At 40.5% G+C, this 17,270-nt stretch overlaps 2 protein-coding genes across 8 annotated transcripts in view; one reads left to right on the plus strand and one right to left on the minus strand.

Annotated features, from left to right (window-relative positions):
• ARHGAP15 (Rho GTPase activating protein 15) overlaps positions 1 to 17,270 on the plus strand; it is a 331,319-nt gene that overhangs the window by 299,408 nt on the left and 14,641 nt on the right. For all 7 annotated transcript variants that reach the window (XM_013189194.3, XM_066999696.1, XM_013189193.3 and 4 more), the window contains one exon: positions 8,117 to 8,222. In XM_013189194.3, the coding sequence (XP_013044648.1) occupies positions 8,117 to 8,222 (106 nt within the window). The remainder of the gene's footprint in view (positions 1 to 8,116; positions 8,223 to 17,270) is intronic.
• Positions 8,203 to 17,270, minus strand: part of GTDC1 (glycosyltransferase like domain containing 1) — a 298,807-nt gene continuing 289,739 nt past the window's right edge. The window contains exons 12-13 of the transcript XR_010832432.1: positions 10,111 to 10,344; positions 8,203 to 9,512 (exon numbers count right to left, since the gene is read on the minus strand). The gene's annotated coding sequence lies outside the window, so the exon portion shown is untranslated. The remainder of the gene's footprint in view (positions 9,513 to 10,110; positions 10,345 to 17,270) is intronic.

Consider the following 17,270-nt stretch of genomic DNA (forward strand, 5'->3'; position numbering starts at 1 on the left):
AATTCAGCATTTCTTTTTTTTTTTTTTTTTTTTCCGGGGAGGGGGGAGAGAACAGTTCACCAGCTAGCATTAATGCAAGTTTTAATTATATAGCCATAATACCACTTTCTCCTCAGAGAAAGGTTGGTTTAGATTACACGGTGCGAAGGAAATTGCAGAAAATAATAACTTCAAAACAGCCTTGATGCTGCAAATTTGTAAGAATTTGGTAGCGTTCTCATCTTGCATTTTCAGGACAGACACATTCATCCAGTTGCTAGGAAAACCAAATAATGAAAACATAGCTGGGATTTAGCAAGTTCCACTGGGAATTACCTATGATAGAGGGCAGGGCTGCACTTCCTCAGAACATGCTCCTGCTGTAAAAATTCACAAACCTGGCATTCATACAGGCATCTGTCGCTTGCTCTAATGCCAGTTCATAGTATACATACAAACATCTGCTTCCATGCACAAAGGGATACAGAACGCTTGACAGGTCTGTGTTAGCAGGGTTCGCAATGCCAGTTCTTTATGCAAAAACCCTAATGCTTCCCGTCAAGCCATTAGAAGTGATACAATCAGCCCAGGCCCCATTAAGCCATCAGTGTCCACCTGTGATAAAGATGGCCATTTGTTTTCTTAAAGCCCACTTAATGTCTGCTTAACTCAATTTGTCAGGAAATGTAGAACAATTTCCTCACAGCCTGAAATTTGGTAGTGGTTCAAAGTCAAAAGGCCAGGTCTAGTCTTATTCAAATGATATAATGAACAGTCTTCAAATCTAAATCTCCCTTGGGGAGATGCTGTTTACTTTTTTTTTTCTGTTAGAAGGAGAGAAAAAAAAAGAAAAGGGAAGAATAAAATGTATGCTTTTCTTTGATTACTAAAAATATTGAATCCTTTTAACCCCTTCATATGGGTCATCTGAGAAATGAACTTCCGTGCTTCCCTCTTTTGCTGGAGGTTAATATACCAGAGGTTAGGCAGAGTGGAGCAAAAATACCGGAATGAATATTCACAAAATTATTCTCAGCATATTTTAGAAGTCGCCTTTTAAGCATAGCATTTTACACCTTAGCCACCTAACACGCATCCCTGGTTTTCACTGTCTGGGGGATCCCTCCTGGAGTGCTGACGAGGGCCCGATCCCACCTCTCGCTGGCGGTGCCAAAGGCACCGGTCACAGGGAGCAAAGTGGGAGTGCAGTCGGTGGGAATTCTGCCCAGGGAAAATGAACAACAGCTGAATAAATATTACAGGATAAGGCCCCGTCCTTGCGATCATTCTGCGGAGGTTCCCACTCAGCATCTCAATTTTTGTGCGAGATGAGACGGGTGAAAGGCACTGCTCCCCCGTCCCCATGCATCCCTCCAGCCTGCTCCAGTTTCTCTCTGTCCGGAATCGCTGACCATTGCTAGGTCCCCAACAGGCAGGGGCAAGGACCAAGGGACCCCAACCTAAGCCCATCTTCAACATGGTGCCTTGCCATGCTTCCACCCCGCTGTGCAACCTAAGAATTAGTGATGGGCCATCGCTGTGGTAGGGCTGAGCACCTTTTTTAGAGCACCCATTGCCAAAAGAAGGGGTGAAAAACCTGCATACAAAATAAACAGGATTCCAAATTTCAAAAACATACATAAAGACGCCCCAATCGGTTCAAGAAATTAAATTAAATTAGGATTTGTGACCTTACAGCTGCTGTTTCTGTATCTGAAGGCAATTTTTAAAAGTGTGAGCAACTATTTGTGTTTCCCTGGAAAGGAGCGCAGGTTAAGCATCGCAGTGCCGTCTCTCTGCTGGCTCTAACTGCTGCTGGGGAGGTGCGTTACGGCCTCGAGTTGTGCATTTGCAGAGAAAATATCACACCGGCCAGATGCTCAAGTCTGCTCTTTCTGTGCAGAAAACCCCACGCACGGCGAAATACCAGGAAAGAGCTCGGCACATTTTTTCCGACGCTTGGTAGAAGTTAGCAGCGAAGCACGATCATTCCAGTTGGGATCAGATGAGCCATTAGCCATCAAAGTCCTAAGTCTAATTAACCTCCCAAAATTGACTGACAAAGATCATTCCTCTTTTATGCTGCCTAACTGGTTGTATGTACGCCGGGCATGCAGTACCTAAGTCAGATGCCGCTTTGTTATAATTAGGGCAGCAAATTTTGTTTTCTGTTTGGTACTTGCTGTTACATATTGCATGTAATGTATGGCACTGTTAAGGGAAAAAAATTGGAGTCAAAGTGCCTGGAAAGTTAGGTCTGCTCTGTAGCACTGTGAGATTGTTGACATCTGCCGAGGTTGGAGAGCTCAGTAAGCAGGAAATGGGGTGTCACTCTGAGTGGTAGTTTACCATTATCCTGGCATCCTAATGAAGTGTCTGCAGTGCACAGAGCTTCTGGATGGCATCTTAACGCACGGCTAAGCAAAAGCACTTCTCTCCTTGTCACTGTCATCCATCTGCCTGCACCCTACTGTAGCCAATGGGATGGAACCATGCTACAATGTGCTATAAGCCATTTAGAGTTGCACATTGCATAATCAGTCCCATCAAATATGTAAAAAATGACTATTATTGGTTATTTCCCTCAAACTCCAGCACCTGGAGTTTGAGCCATTAAAGTTTAACTTTTTTAAGTGCTGCTTTTTCCCATTAATTCCACATATATTTTTGTTAAATGGGACTGAGTTGCAGACTCATTGTCCGGGGTCTTGCTAATGGATTGCAAAAGTTGTATGAATATTCATTGCAAATTCCACTTTATATGGCATAGGATGAATTTATCAATTGCCCATATAGAGAGGTTTCGTGCAATTCTCATTTTCTTTTGCAACATCTATTTCTGAGGCATTAATCAAAAGTAAAATCAATTTGGATCACAAATTGGTTATTTTCCTTATAGCAAACATTAGTTAGTTTGAATACTTTTTATAGATTTTTTTTTAAAGCAAGAAAATATTTTACAACGTATCTTCACGAGACAATTGCCAGTGTACTGCAAGTGATTAAAATTGGGACTTTTATGTTGCATACAGTAACATTAAAATATCTTGACATTGAAAGTGATACGGATAATTTATATATACGTATATATATATATATACACGCACATAAAAATCCGTGTATTTTACCCAGCATGACTTCCAGAATATGAAGACTTAGCAAATGAAAGCAGAGTTTTTAAGTAAATTTTCATTTCCTGATAACACCAAAGCTATGAAGGACTACGGTTAAGCATTGTGTGACAGGGCCAGCTTCTAAAATGGGCAGGAGCGAGATGAATTGGCTAAGTCGGGTGTTTATTTATACAAACAAGAGGGCAGAACATAATTTAGTTGCATCAGGAATTTTTCACAGACATTAAAACTATAGCAAACATAACAGCGGGGATGCTTGCACAGCAGCACAGTGGGGAAGCTCACAGAGCGTCTGCCCACACTACGGCTGGCTGTAGCCAGCGCCATAAGTCTCACAATTTCATTAGCACTCGAAAATCCACCTAACCCACTCAGTTCCGATTAAAAAAATAAAAAAGAGCGAGAAAGAAAGAAAGAAAGAAACCAAAAAAGCCCCAAACAAGGCCTGTCTTTTTCTCGGTAGCTGAATCAGTCGTGAAATGTTGGAAAAACTCTTGGCAGACAGCTTTTTGCTGTAGCAACAGTGTATGACGTTTTAACCACAGCAGAAATCTTATCCAAAAATGCAAAACAAGGTGAGAAGAGCCGTGTAAGAAAACAAGAAAACCATACTATTAAAACCAAAAATAGATTAGGTGAGAGATCAATAGTTTGATATTTTATGCAGAATCATAAATCATTGTTTTTTTCAGCAGTTCAGATGTGAGGCTTGACAGCATAAAAAGAAACCATGGCTCGTGATAAAATTAGGCATTAATGTGAGCCATAAATGCCATTTAACACTAAACATGCGCAAGCAGCTGAAATGCCTGGTAAAGGGAAATGGGAACTATAGTAAAACTATACAAAGTAAGTCAGACATGAATAATGCAGCAGGTCTGAGGAGGGTCACGGGTCAGCCTCCAGTACCTTACAAAATAATGAATGCATGTCAGGTTAGAGACATACATCCCTTCCGAGCTAACGTGAGTTATTGGAGATAAACCTTGGACTTCCTGTTCTGAAACAAAGTGGCTTGTTGTAAACATCTACGTCCATTTAAAATTAATGATTAAAAGAAAGATTCAGTGGGATTTGCTTAAGTATTCTTTATGGACATGAGTGCTAAAGGTTACTTTCTTCATTCATTTTTACCCAGCCACTGTTAATGTTACAGACACGTCATGTTTTCTTCTATGCTCAAATGTTTATCCAAAGCTCATTTGCAAAAGCGCTTATATAATATTAAGTGTTTTTTCAATGCATTCTTCATTTAAATGTAAACAAGAGAGCATCTCCACCGTGTTGCTCTGTTAAAGGGAGCCAGCCCTATTTTTAAAGACAGTAACCCAAATTCTAAATATACATTCTATGAAAATATTACATAGAATACCATCTGCGATTCACTTCAGAGTATCTTGATCTGCTGAAATTATCACCTACATCTTTCATATTTTGCCCAAAAAATGCAAAAAGGATTAAATGTCCTCTCATTCTTCCTTTTATAAATGTGATTATGACTACATTTTTCCTTTTGAAATCTTCACAGGGAAAGAGTCTAACTTTCCAAAATAGGAATCTTCTTCAGATATTTTCATCAATTTTCACAATAAAAGAGCAAGATGAAATATAATATTATTTCACTTTATCAGAATTGGTCTCTTCCATTTCCTAGACTTAGCAGGAAAATTTAAGAGCTGTTCAGAGTGTTTTCCTGTCTTTGCACTGTGCAGTGCTAGGCTTCTGAACATAGCACAGAGGGTGATACCTTCTCCATGGCTATTTATACAAACCCATGTTTAAAGATTTTCTCCCTCTATTTGAGCATGGTAAAGAGACAACCGCAGGAAAAAAAATATTCCTACTTAGGAATCTGAAAGGAGAAAATTTCTATGAAATTGGGACTCAAGGCTTTACAGAAGGAAAGCAAATGCATAGGTATTGCAACTGAAACATAAGATCTTGCATCTGATCTGTTAAATATTCCATCAACAAGGTCAAGAGTAAAGACAAGCCCAGCCACTAAAACTGAAGCGAGAGTAATCTTTAATAAAAAAATGAACAGTTTATCCTCTTCACTTTCTCAAGTGGAAAAACAAATTCTTTTATACTAAAAGAAAATCAACTGTATATAGCTTTTTTTTTTTTTTTAAAAAAAAAAAAAAAGAGGAAAAAAAATAACACAACAATATCAACCATTTTAATGAAAGAGTACCCAATATTTTCATGGAACTATAAAAGGGAGCGAGAATAAGTGTTATGGCAAAAAGCCTGGGCTCAGCAGCTTTGTGTGGGAAATGGTGAAATGTGACTGTGATTTATAATGAGAAAAGGTATCTACAACATACAATTTTCTACCTAGCTGCAAATAATAATTCATAGTGATGTCCCTTCCAGATAAAATACCTTTGCAATGTAGGACTCATGTGGTAAAATGATCATGATAAATGTCAGACCAGTGCAGGTAACGGCTTTACAAACCATTAAGATTAGCTGGCTCTTTTTTTTTTTTTTTTTTTTTTTTTTGATGATAACAGTAACCATGCTGTGACTCGATGTGGTAATAATATCTCAGTACTGATAAATGCCAGAGCCAGGCAGAGGTGTTTATCACTCCCAGTTCAGAAATGCTGACTAAAGTTACCACATGTTGCCTGTTTTTCTTCTTTTACAATAGACTAACAATTAACAAATAGGCTGATTCACAAAATAATTTTATGTGAGATTTCTGTGGATTTTGTACTTTAGCACCTAGCTAAACCTCTCTTCTCCTCTATGTCAGTACCTGTGGCTTTGGTACATTGGGCCCTAAAATGAAGTTATATATCCCTGGCATTCTTTCACTAAATAATTTCTTCGTAAATTAATACTGTTCTTTTTTTATTTCTTTTACAATTATATCTAATGAGATTCTGTTGGGAAGGTAATTACCAAGCTGATATCTTTGTTAATTGGCATAGTGAGCAGAGACACTTCCTTCAAAAGAGCATGATAAACTTTTACTGTATTAAATTTCCACACAACTCTTCTGTAATGGACAAACAGCAACCTGGTCTAGTGCGTGACATCCTCACCCATGGCATCGGAGGTGGAACTGGATGGTCTTTAAGGCCAACCCAAGCCATCATTCTATGGGTCTATGATCCTATGATTTCCTTCTGTTGAGTTTTTCTCAACAGCAGTGTTTCAGTCTTACTGAAGTCCATTGAACTTTCATGAATGAAAAAAAATAAATATGAATTAAAAATAAGTTGAGTAGCTTTATTTGAAAAGTTGCAGTCAGCAACAGCCAAGGCAGCCCCAGTCTAAATATAACTTTTCTAGTAATATCACAGCATGTGCACACACCATGCCACACAAGTAAAGCGCCGTCAGAATTTGTCCTCATTTCTTACAATAAATTCACTTCTGCACATTTCGGATCATTTTAATTTGCAGTTTCAGTCATATTTCCACTGGACAGATTGCCCATAGGACAAAAATAACCAGTACTAATGGCTTGTGGCAGAAAAATCAAGGGATGACTGGGTTTCAAGACTGTTGGGTCTTGTGCCGTTCAGAAGTTGAGGCTCTCTATATGTCAAGCCAGAGCAAAAGTAAAATACACAGACATTGTATTCTTCATTTGCGTGTAACTTCATCACAACTACTGTCAATTGCGTGACTTTCTATAAACTAGATCCATGTGAAAGATTTTTATTTTTTTATTTTTAACTGGAAAATAAAACTCATGCAAAGTTCACGCATTGACTACCTGGAGCTTCTGTCTCTTGTATTCATATACATAAATCTTTAAATGATAGATAATATCTATGTATATCTGCATGTAGGAAGTGTTATTCCCAACAGGAAATAAGAATATGTGCTGAGGAAAGAAAGAATGTAATCCCATTAATAATTTTGGCTTTTAAATTCAGTTCAAGTGCAGGAAATTTTTGATTTTTTTTATATTTTTTTTTAGGGGGGTGGGGTGGAGTGGGAATCTTTGCATCAGGACACTAATCACCATGTATGCTTATGCAGCACCTACTGAACCAGGGATTCAGTCCTAGGGTAGTGCTAGGGTAATAAGAATATTAAAAAGCAACATATACAATGAATGATAGGTGATAATTAAATCACAGATTATAAATTCAGAAGAGAATACTCAGGTTATCTAGGGCATGTAACAAGCAAGATGTTTTCCCTACATCAGACCTACTGGCACCTTATCTAATCTGTCGCTAAATGAAAGGACAGTTGTACATGAATTTGCTTTAGTTGCAACATCTTATATGAATCAATGCAAAAATCAGTCAAACCTTTTCCCCAAAACTATGAATCATGCAAAAGCAGGAAGGTTTATCTTAACAAAAAGGATAGCAATGTACTTATCACCTCAAAAGACAGTTTAAAGCCCTTAGTTCTGCATTCTCTTATTACTAATTGCAACTTTGAAATACAAATAGTTTCCTATAGAAATTACAGCTGTGGGATGCTGCAGGTATTAGAAAATAACTGCACGGGAATAGCTTTTTGAAAGAATTGATCACCAGAAAACATGAGTAAAAAGAATAGGAAAACATTTTGTGTTCTCAATCTGATAGGGTAAAATGTACAATAAAGGACAACAAGAAGTACATAGGAAGAGCATCCAGCACAGAAGTTGGTTCATTGGATGAATGTAATTCCGAAGTGAAATTCCATTTAAGATATGAGTCTCTTACTACTTGGGGGTCTTAAAGCTTAGGATGACAGTTCAATGGTCTAATAAAATAAATGAAAAGCATAAAAATATAATTCTGTGAACCAGAAAATGCTTCCTGAAGAATCAGAGAGATTTTTTTCATCATTGTAAGTTACTCATGCTCTCTATTAAGAAGACTTATAGGTATACCTTGAAGGTATGATACATTTTGTTTTTAACCATGTATTAATGATGGCTTTTTTTGTTAAGATACCAGGTAGAGTACTGGGCAAAATAATATCCTAATATGGCACTAAAAATATTTTTTCTCTTTTTTTTTTTTTTTTTTTCCCTTTAGAAATCCCAGACAATGCCACTCGCATTAAAGCCATAAGGACCTTGGTAAAAAAGCTCCCTAGGCCAAACTATGACACAATGAAAATCCTCTTCGAGCATCTAAAGAAGTAAGTAGAACTCCAGTATGAAATAATTGATAATTTTAAAAGGAATGTGTGTGTGGTGTCCAAATCTTACTGCAAATGTCATCCAAAATACCAAAGATAATTACATTCTTTGGCAAAATGAAGCATGATTTATGACATCTATGCATATCCTATTTCTGCTCAAGAAATCAGTGTCTCCAAGCGAAAGCCCAAATTTTTCCTCTGCTAGAACATGGAACAGTTATGTTTCCTTTGCTGCAGTTAGGCATTATCAGGATTACCCATGAACAAGTATATTGAAGTGGCAAATTCAGCATGTTACAGTGTTCCAGTTTGACTTTCTCCAGCCACAGACTTTTGGATCACCATGTTTCACCACCTAGATCTATAACGCTCAATTTGCATTATGGTTCTCATGATATGCTGAGGCATGTAGTGACAGAAAAATACTTACCTAAGAAAATACATTACAAGCTCTTGTACCTCCTGAGGAAGCTTAAGACAACACAGAACATCTAAAAAATAGTGATGTGTCTCCTAATGCTCCTGAGGCACAACAGAGGCAGAGAAATGACACCGTGCAGATCCACCTTATAACCCCTCTGTGGTTTCCACACTCCTTGAGCTGAGTTCGTAAGACGTGTCAGCCCACAAAGTCAACCCACAGTCTTATGTTCACCTTGGGTTTTCTTCTCCTGTTTCGTGGCATTGCCATTAAACAGCACGTAGACCGCGTGCTCACTCAGGAACAAACCTGGAGCTGTGCTGCTTGCCGAACGGCTGTGCAGAAGTGGCAGACCACAAGATGGGGGCACATGAAGTGAAGGGTGCTGCTGTTCCTCCCCTCTTGGCTGTCCTGCTGTTGAGAATAACTACTGCCATTTTGGCACAGCCACTTTTCAGCCAAACAACCCTTAAAATTGAAGGGGCTAGGCAGGACTGAGGGCCCCATGCAGTCCCTGTACACAGAGAAGTATTTCATCCCAGGAATGATATAATGAATGGATATTAATGATTCCAAATAAAAGACTACTCCAAGCTTATAATGAATGATGCCTTTATACTGACCATTTTTGCTGCATTCTCCTGACATGTACACATAATAGATGTAGATCCTTTATCTTGTTGTGCAGCTTCCAGTTGAAAAGGCAAAATGAAGTCCATATAGCTGTGGGAATGTCCCCGTTTAATTAAGCACGGAAGGATTTTAAACAGTCCCTAGAAGCACTGAGTTTGCCCTTGCAGAAAAACAGTTTTCTATGTATTCCTCTGATGTACCCTGCGCATGCATCCTCTCCTTTAGTGGGTTATCTAGAGAAAGATGAAAATTTATTACTGTCAATGGAGGAATAATAAGGGAAATTATTTCCTGGGAAGAACCTGAGTGCAAGAAGTGGGTACACAGTGGCAGAAGACCTGTGCCATATACAAAATTTACTGCACCATATGTGCCATTGATCCTAACCTGAAGAAAGTTTTGTTACCGTGTCTTAGGGGAAAGATATCAGGTATACACAATAAGTCTTTGATCTTATAGTTAAATCACTTGATTGAGACTCTGGAGACCTGGGTTCTGTTCTTGGCTTTGACCGGATGTTCGGTGTGACCTTGGGTAAATCATTTAATCTCTCTGTGCCTTGGTTCCTTGTTTACAAAATGATGATAATGCTTCCTTTGTCTGCCTTGGCTTTTTTAAGCATAATCTGTTTGGGACAGCAATTGTTTCCTGCTGTGTATGTATAGAACAACAAGGAAAATTGGACCAGGACTGGTGTTTTTTGGGGAAAAATACAGATAATAAATAGCAATAGTTTGTCATACATATATTCACAATACCTGGATTCACTACAACTCTGTAGAAGTGGTGGGAGGATGGCTGTACTGTATAAATAACCGTGTGTGTGCTTACCAAGTGTCACTGCAGAAAGCATGGTGAAGCCAGGGGTGTACGGATGCAACACAGTGGCACGGAGTGATGTAGGGCAGGAAGATGTGATAGTTAAGCCATTTGGAGGTCTGAGCATTACGGGTGCAATCTTCTAAGTCTCTCTGAAGAAGGTCGGCCTTCTGTGTCACACCAACACATCCCCAGGGAAGGACAGGACTTTGCTCTGTCAGTATGGAAGCAGCAGTAGAATAGATACTGTAAACACCAAGAAACAGGGAAAAGCTGGTACGTTATCTTGAACTTGGTAGGGGGAAGCCAGGGACCAGTCTGAATGGCCCCATGGCTCCATAAAAGAGAATAAAGAAGCATACATGCATAGTTATTAGTCACAAAATGTTTACATTATAAAACTACAGGCAATGCGCATTTGTTTAAATTAACCTAAGAAACAAAATTATCTGGCAGAGATGACAAAATGGAGAACTAGATCAATGTTAAGGAGATTTCTGGGGAGTCTTTTCCTAGGGAGAAGAGGGGTGCCAATGTGCCCTGTGTGCCAGCCTCACCACAGACCTGCACCTTGGGCCACCGCCTTCAACCAGGGGGCTTGCCCAGTCGAAATCAGAGCAACTTCACGATTCCAAATATTTGAAAAAAAAAAAAAAAAGTAGACTGGTTGCATTGGAGGCATATTACTGCTGTTTCTGTATTTCCTCTTGGACACTTCAGCAGCCTTCTCCCAGAATGCTGCATTTACCCCAAACCACCGAGTACAGCGAGGCTGCGCCGTGGTCCCACTGCAGTGCTTCGGGCTGCAGGAGCGGGTCCAGATCAAGCACACGTAACGATGTGAAACGCACTTCAGAAGGGTCCTTCTGTAGAAACCCAGACAAAGCAGCTGATGAGAGAGTCTGTGAGAAAGGCCTGGCAGCAGGGATTAACACCAGTGCCATGTATCTGTCTTGAACCAAGCCCTCTGAAGTTGCAAGAAGTTGCAGCGCAGTGTATGCAGCCCACAGGAGGGGGATTAAATGCAAAGCCCGGGGTTGCAGTACCTGTTCTTTTAAGTATTTTGCATCTGATGAAAAAAGTCCCCTATTAATCTTTTCATGAAATTTATTCCACTATCATATAATACATAAACAGAAGAAACAAAATAAGGGGCTGGACAGATATACTGCATACCTCTTTCCAGTCTAATACCATAACAAATTGTGTCAGGCTGAAACTAATTAAGCCCAACTATTAGGTTTTTAATACCTCTTCCTGAAGACGACCTATTTGAACAAATATTATAGCTTATATATGAAAGAAGAAAACAAACAAACAAAATGAGTAAGGATTTTCTCAAATAAAGGGCTACAGAAAACAGCCTGTTCTACCTGCGGATGTTTAGACAGCATTTACCCGCTGTATGTAGTCCATATTTTTATGTTGCATACATTTGTGAAAACAGAGCCACACTTCCTCAGGACTGGAGCCTCTCCTGTTACTTATTACGAATGAGCTAAACGCAGCTACCAGATAAAAGTGACAGACCGTTCTGGTCCCGTTTTGCAGGCACACACAGGCCATCAGACGATGCAGAAACCTTGCTCTGGCTCTGTGCACAAATGTGAACAGAGAGCAACCCACCCCTGCCCAATAAGTCAGTATTTGTGCCCACTAATTTACTCACACAACTATAATCCAAGCAAGCCAGAAGGAGGACTTTTCCCTCCTTTTCCCATTTTATGATCAGTGCCTTACCTGCTTTCACAGCTCACAGCAGCATCTTCAGGTAGCTGTTACACACCCATTGGGAAACCGAGGCACGAGGGGTTTAAATGAATTAAATACTTGACATAAGCCAGCAGTACAGTCAAAAAAAAAACCTGGAGGGTTTAGTGTTTTGTTTCTGTTTTTTGGTTTTGGTTTTGGTTTGTGGGTTTTTTTTTGGTATGCTGGTTGTTTTTTGTTATTTTTATGGTCTTTTTTTCCTGTTTTTTTTTTTTTTTTTTTTTTAACAGAGGCCTCTGCAGAAGCACAAAATCCTCTTTTTTCCCCCATCCCCACTGCAAGAGGCAGTGGGGGTGAGGAGGCTGCCGGCACCCTGGCTGTGTCCCCTGCACTGTGCTCCGAGCTGGCGCAGGCGGCCGCAGCTCTGCTCCAGAAGCTGTGTGCCTGCATTATCCAGCGCTGTGCCTGAGCTAATAAGCTGTGCTTATTAATGTTAAATTAATGAATCTCAGCCTGCTCTGCTTATTAGGTTGAGCTCCGTGCCACCGCGAGGCAGCTCTGCGGCTCCCAGACCCGAGCTGTCTCACATCTGACCAGGCTGGAGCACAGGGCAGCCAAGCTCAGGTCCGCACGTACCCATCCGTGTAGACATCCCTGCAAGGGGATGCACTGCAGGCAAAAGGCCCTCTCATGCTTATTATTTTCCCGCACAAAAGCAGGATAATACGTGTTATTTACCAAAGTATGAAATGGGTGTTGAAATAATTAAACGGGAAGATGGGGCCAGCCTGACGCTACCGCCTCTCCCCCTTACGTGGAAAGCACTGAACCCAGATGCCCAACTGTGGAAGATATTCTTCCAGCAGCAGCATCTGCCTCCTTGGCAGGCACTTCAGGCAAGTTGTCTGGGGAGCTCTGCAGTTGCCTCTTGGTCTATCACGTGGATCTGTTACTGTGGCCTATCTGGCTGCCTTGTCCGGGCAGAAGCCAACTCCTTTTGATTCACCTTTGAATCCAAGAAGCTCCATTTTTGTCTTGCTCCATTTTTCCTGTGCTCTATACGGTGCAGCAAGACGTTTTCAGACGCCATCCAGGCTTTCTGCCCTTCCAGAGGGAGAACGGTGGTTTCCTTTCTGACTGCCTTCCCCCCAGAATTCATCACTCGTAACTGCTCGTATCCACTTTGCTGCAAATAAGCTCCTCATCAAGAGCAGAACTAATTATCCAAGATATACCCACTAACCGCAATATGCTATCTACCAAAAGCAGTAAGTATTGCAAGACTCATGCTTTAGCTGTCTTCCCCCCATGTCCATTGCTCCATGACCAGCGAAAGCATCCCAGCTGAACGACTGACGCACGCACACCCCTCAAAGCGCACAACACATGGCAGCTTCATTCTGCAGAGCACGGGCTTTTTTTGCAAGCTACGTGCAACTAAGCAGACTTATTTCTACCTATTAAAGATTGGGGAAGAAAAAGAAAAGCCATGCTTAGACAGAAGCCCACAATAGCCCGCACACCAGGCAGCGATGACAATGTGATGACAAGTCCAGCAGCAGTACCCAGAGTTCTGAGGGTAAATCAGAAAATAAAGTTATAGCATGGCAGCCAGTAATGCTAAGCAGGGGATGTCTGCAAACTTTTTTTTTTTTTTTTTTAAGTTGGTGGAGGAAAGCTGTAGCAAACATATGTGATTTTCACTTACTAAACTATGTGTCATATCAGCAGTTTCAAGCAGTCTTATATGTTAAACCTAGGCTCGGGAGAACCCTTCCTCCACATGGCAGAAGAACAGATTACATTAAGAACTGTAAAAGCCTTTTATTAGATAGAAGCAGGAGACAAATAAACAAGGTAGAAGTTATTTAAGAGAAAAAGCAAGACCCAGAATGGAAGGTCTATGCAACAGATTTCTATGTGGGGAACCTCAGAGAACTTGTGAGAGACTACAACCCAAAGCGTGCGATGGGCGTTCAGATTTGCTCCAAGAAAAATGCCCAGATTCAGGCATGTGCAGAACGACAAAGTTCTTAAAAGAAGGCATGAGAAACAAGGAATGTTTCCTGAAACTATTTCCTGAATTGGATCTTTCTTTAGAGTCAGCCAGCTCATGAGCTGCTCTTGCTCTTCAGCAACGGGACAGCAACAGGGAGAAAGGCTGAGCCTTGTTCACACACTTAGAGAGCAGCTACTGGAAATGCGAAGAGGAGAAGTGTCCCTCCAGCAGAGCGAGCGGGTGGCTGGCCAGGGAAGGGAGGCACTCAGGCACCCCGACTGCCATTTAAAGATCTACATGAAGCAAATTGATCACTTTCTAGCTTGAGAAGGGCAAACGTATATTAAGACATGCTCTTGCGCACATGCTTTTCTCTGTTTCAGCCATAGGAAAGTTTCAGGAAGGGGCTGGACTGAGGCCAACACTTGTCCCATTTACTGCAGCTTCCTGGGGTTCATTCTGGGGGAACAGAGAAGAGAGAAATCTGTTTCTCTCTACTGAAGTGCATAGTGGTCTACTAAGCTCTCCTCTTGTGAATTAGTGACACAAGCAAACGTGCACCAAGCCCCAGTGTGCACAGGACAGGAGCAATAACAATTATTGAATTAAAGGCACAAATTAAATCCAGTCTTCCTGGAGCACCTTTATGCGTTTTCTTTGTGTTCACACTGGGGGAAGGTGTCTGCTGCAGAGGTTTCTGCAGTCATGCCTTGTCCTTCCTGTGGAATAAGAGAGTTTGCAAAGTTCACCCATTCCCTGAAGAGTACATTACAGCTTAGTGGCTTTAAAGAGAAGAATAATGAGGATTTAAAAGTGCATTTTCACCTGTGCTTCCTATTTTCACGAGCCGTATTTAAAATATAAACCCTGATTTTCATAACAATCAGGCAAATAATTACGCTTGGTACTTTTCAATGCTACCAAGCTTCAAAATGTACTGCACTGGTGTATCAGCAAATAACAGAACGATAAAAATAATTAACATAGTTTTAATTTAAATATTTATGATATGGTTGACTCTGTGGCTGTACGGCACCATTGTGCTAGGTGCAGTACACAAATACGGAGAGATAGAGCCCCTGTTTCAAAGAGCTGCCATTGTTCACTCCACATTACTCAGTATCAAACGATCTCAAAAGCTTTTCAAACATTAATTAAATCTCAGAACTTCCTTTTTCAGGTCAGTAAGTTTTATTATCCCGGTTGTGTAGACAGAGAAAGTGAGGAATGAAGAGGGTAGGGCACTTGCCCACGACTACAGAGCGAACACTTCTCACTTCCACTCTCCGCGTCCTCGCAGCTCCCCCCAGCCCCTCCGCGTCTCCCAGCGTTTGGCCATATGCACACCCTGCGCACGCCTGCATATGGACAGCACATCCCGGGGAAGGGCAGTTACTGCTAAGTGCTCTTCGGTTAATAAAGACCATGTGAGAGCCCTGCTTCTGGTTTGCACTCGCACAAGCCTCAGCAAAATATCGCTGGCAGAGTTAATTTATGTGATTTTGTAACCTCTTAATATTGCTCGGGGTGAGCGTTCTTTTCAACTCAAATGGTTTTTGTTGCTGAAAATTAAGAATGCTCAATTCATTACAAAAGGGCTTTTTCACCCCCCTCCCCTTTATTTATTTATTTATGTATTTATTTATTTATTTTTCTATTTTGAGTGATTGAGCCCTATCACATTAATGTCCAGAACCAGGTCATCAATGGGTAAATTGCAGTGCTTTTCTTTTTTTTTTCTGACTAAAGATACAGGATTTTTCTCACAATAAGGCTGTGAAATAAATAATAGGCTTGAAGTTTCTTAAGATATTCATTGGAACTTAAAAAAAAAAAAAAGGCTTTAATGCCAAAATGTCAGTGTTCTGTGCAAAATAATTAATATAACACAATAGGATCTATTCTACTATCGATTGAAAGGGAATTTATGCAGGTAATTCATTAAGGCTAGTGGGAGTTTGGCATGTAAATCCCCCAGCACTTTGATGGGAAAACAGACCCTGATGATTTGATTTCTACTTTTTTCATAAGCTATAAAAAAACATGCTTTTCAGTGGGAAATATATAAACAGAAAAAGCAAATACCTGAGCAACTAGGGCAATGGATGCCCCTGTTTTGTGCGACTTCTGAAATGACATTAGACCAAATCATTTTTCACACATTGGAAAAGATGCAACAATCATTTCAATCACTGTGTTAAGAGAATCAATACATTTTTTGCTCTCAGAGAATGCTATTTTACATTCCAACATTTCCAGGTTATCACCTTCATACATCTCTTTTTGTGGTCAAGTGCATGATTAGTACTTCTGACAGCATATTGGCCATTTTCTTATGAAGATCTACAAATTCTTGTAAATAAAAGCCAATCTGAAAAAAAAAATGAAGAGCAAATCTGTGGACTGGAATGCACCCTACTTGTAATGGGAACAAAAAGCTGGCAATGAAATATAAACCTAAATCACAGCAGAATGACCTACTTTAAGGCATTTGCCAAAGAGACAGTGTTTTAGACAGCTCCTCTGAAGTAGCGTCTTTATGTCTATGCCATCTGCAGATTTATTATTGTGCTTTAGAAAAAAAAAAAAAGAAAGAAAGAAAGAAAGAAAAAGGAAAAAAAAAAAAAAAAAAGGAAAGAAAAACCTACAGTGTGCCTGAACAAAACTAAGCTTCATCTATAGAAAGATTCCAGTACTGTGGGCACCACACCCACACCTACTGATGTGGTCCAAGTTTTTTCTTTAGAGGCACCTAATTAAGAAACCCTGACTCATTTACATGGATACGTTTGATCTAAATTACACTCCAAACCACACCAAATTAGGAGCATCTGTGAATGTGAAGTGTTTGTTCCCAGTGCCTGGTAGAATAGGGCCAGTTCTGGACGGCACATGTTCAAGTGACGAAAAATATTTCAGATGTAACATACTTCTGAGACCCACTTTTCCACTAATAATTCATAATGAGTTAAACCAGTATCTCTGCTCGAACAATTATTTCAGGCTGTGAAAAAAATGTCATTTTACTTTTAAAAGGAAGGGGGGAAATCAAATAAAAAGGGGGTGAGCAGTCTAGTTTGGTGGTTTATCAAGGGCCTGAGCACAACCATTAGCACCATTTAAAGCTGCGTGTATCAGACTTACGTTAATTACTCCTGAAGTCTGAGCTAAAGCAAAGTGCCTATGACTTTGCTGTTCCTATGACTGATTAGTTGCTGTTCGCAGACACCTTCTGCCCTGATGTATGGCCTTCTGCTGCTGTGCCACCTCTCCTGGACTCCAGGAGAAGGTGTCACCCAGCGAGGTGGCACCACGCACACTGGATAACACGAGCAGATCAAGGCCGCGGGCCTGATCCAAGAGGTGCTGGCATTTTGGGCTTCATCGCTGGTGTAGGCCAGCCATGGCCGTGTGCACCCCAGCAGGCCGCATCCCTACAAATCCGGGTCCTGCAGCAATATAG

The sequence above is a fragment of the Anser cygnoides genome, chromosome 6, assembly GCF_040182565.1.
Source record: "Anser cygnoides isolate HZ-2024a breed goose chromosome 6, Taihu_goose_T2T_genome, whole genome shotgun sequence".
NCBI classification, from domain to species: Eukaryota; Metazoa; Chordata; class Aves; order Anseriformes; family Anatidae; genus Anser; species Anser cygnoides.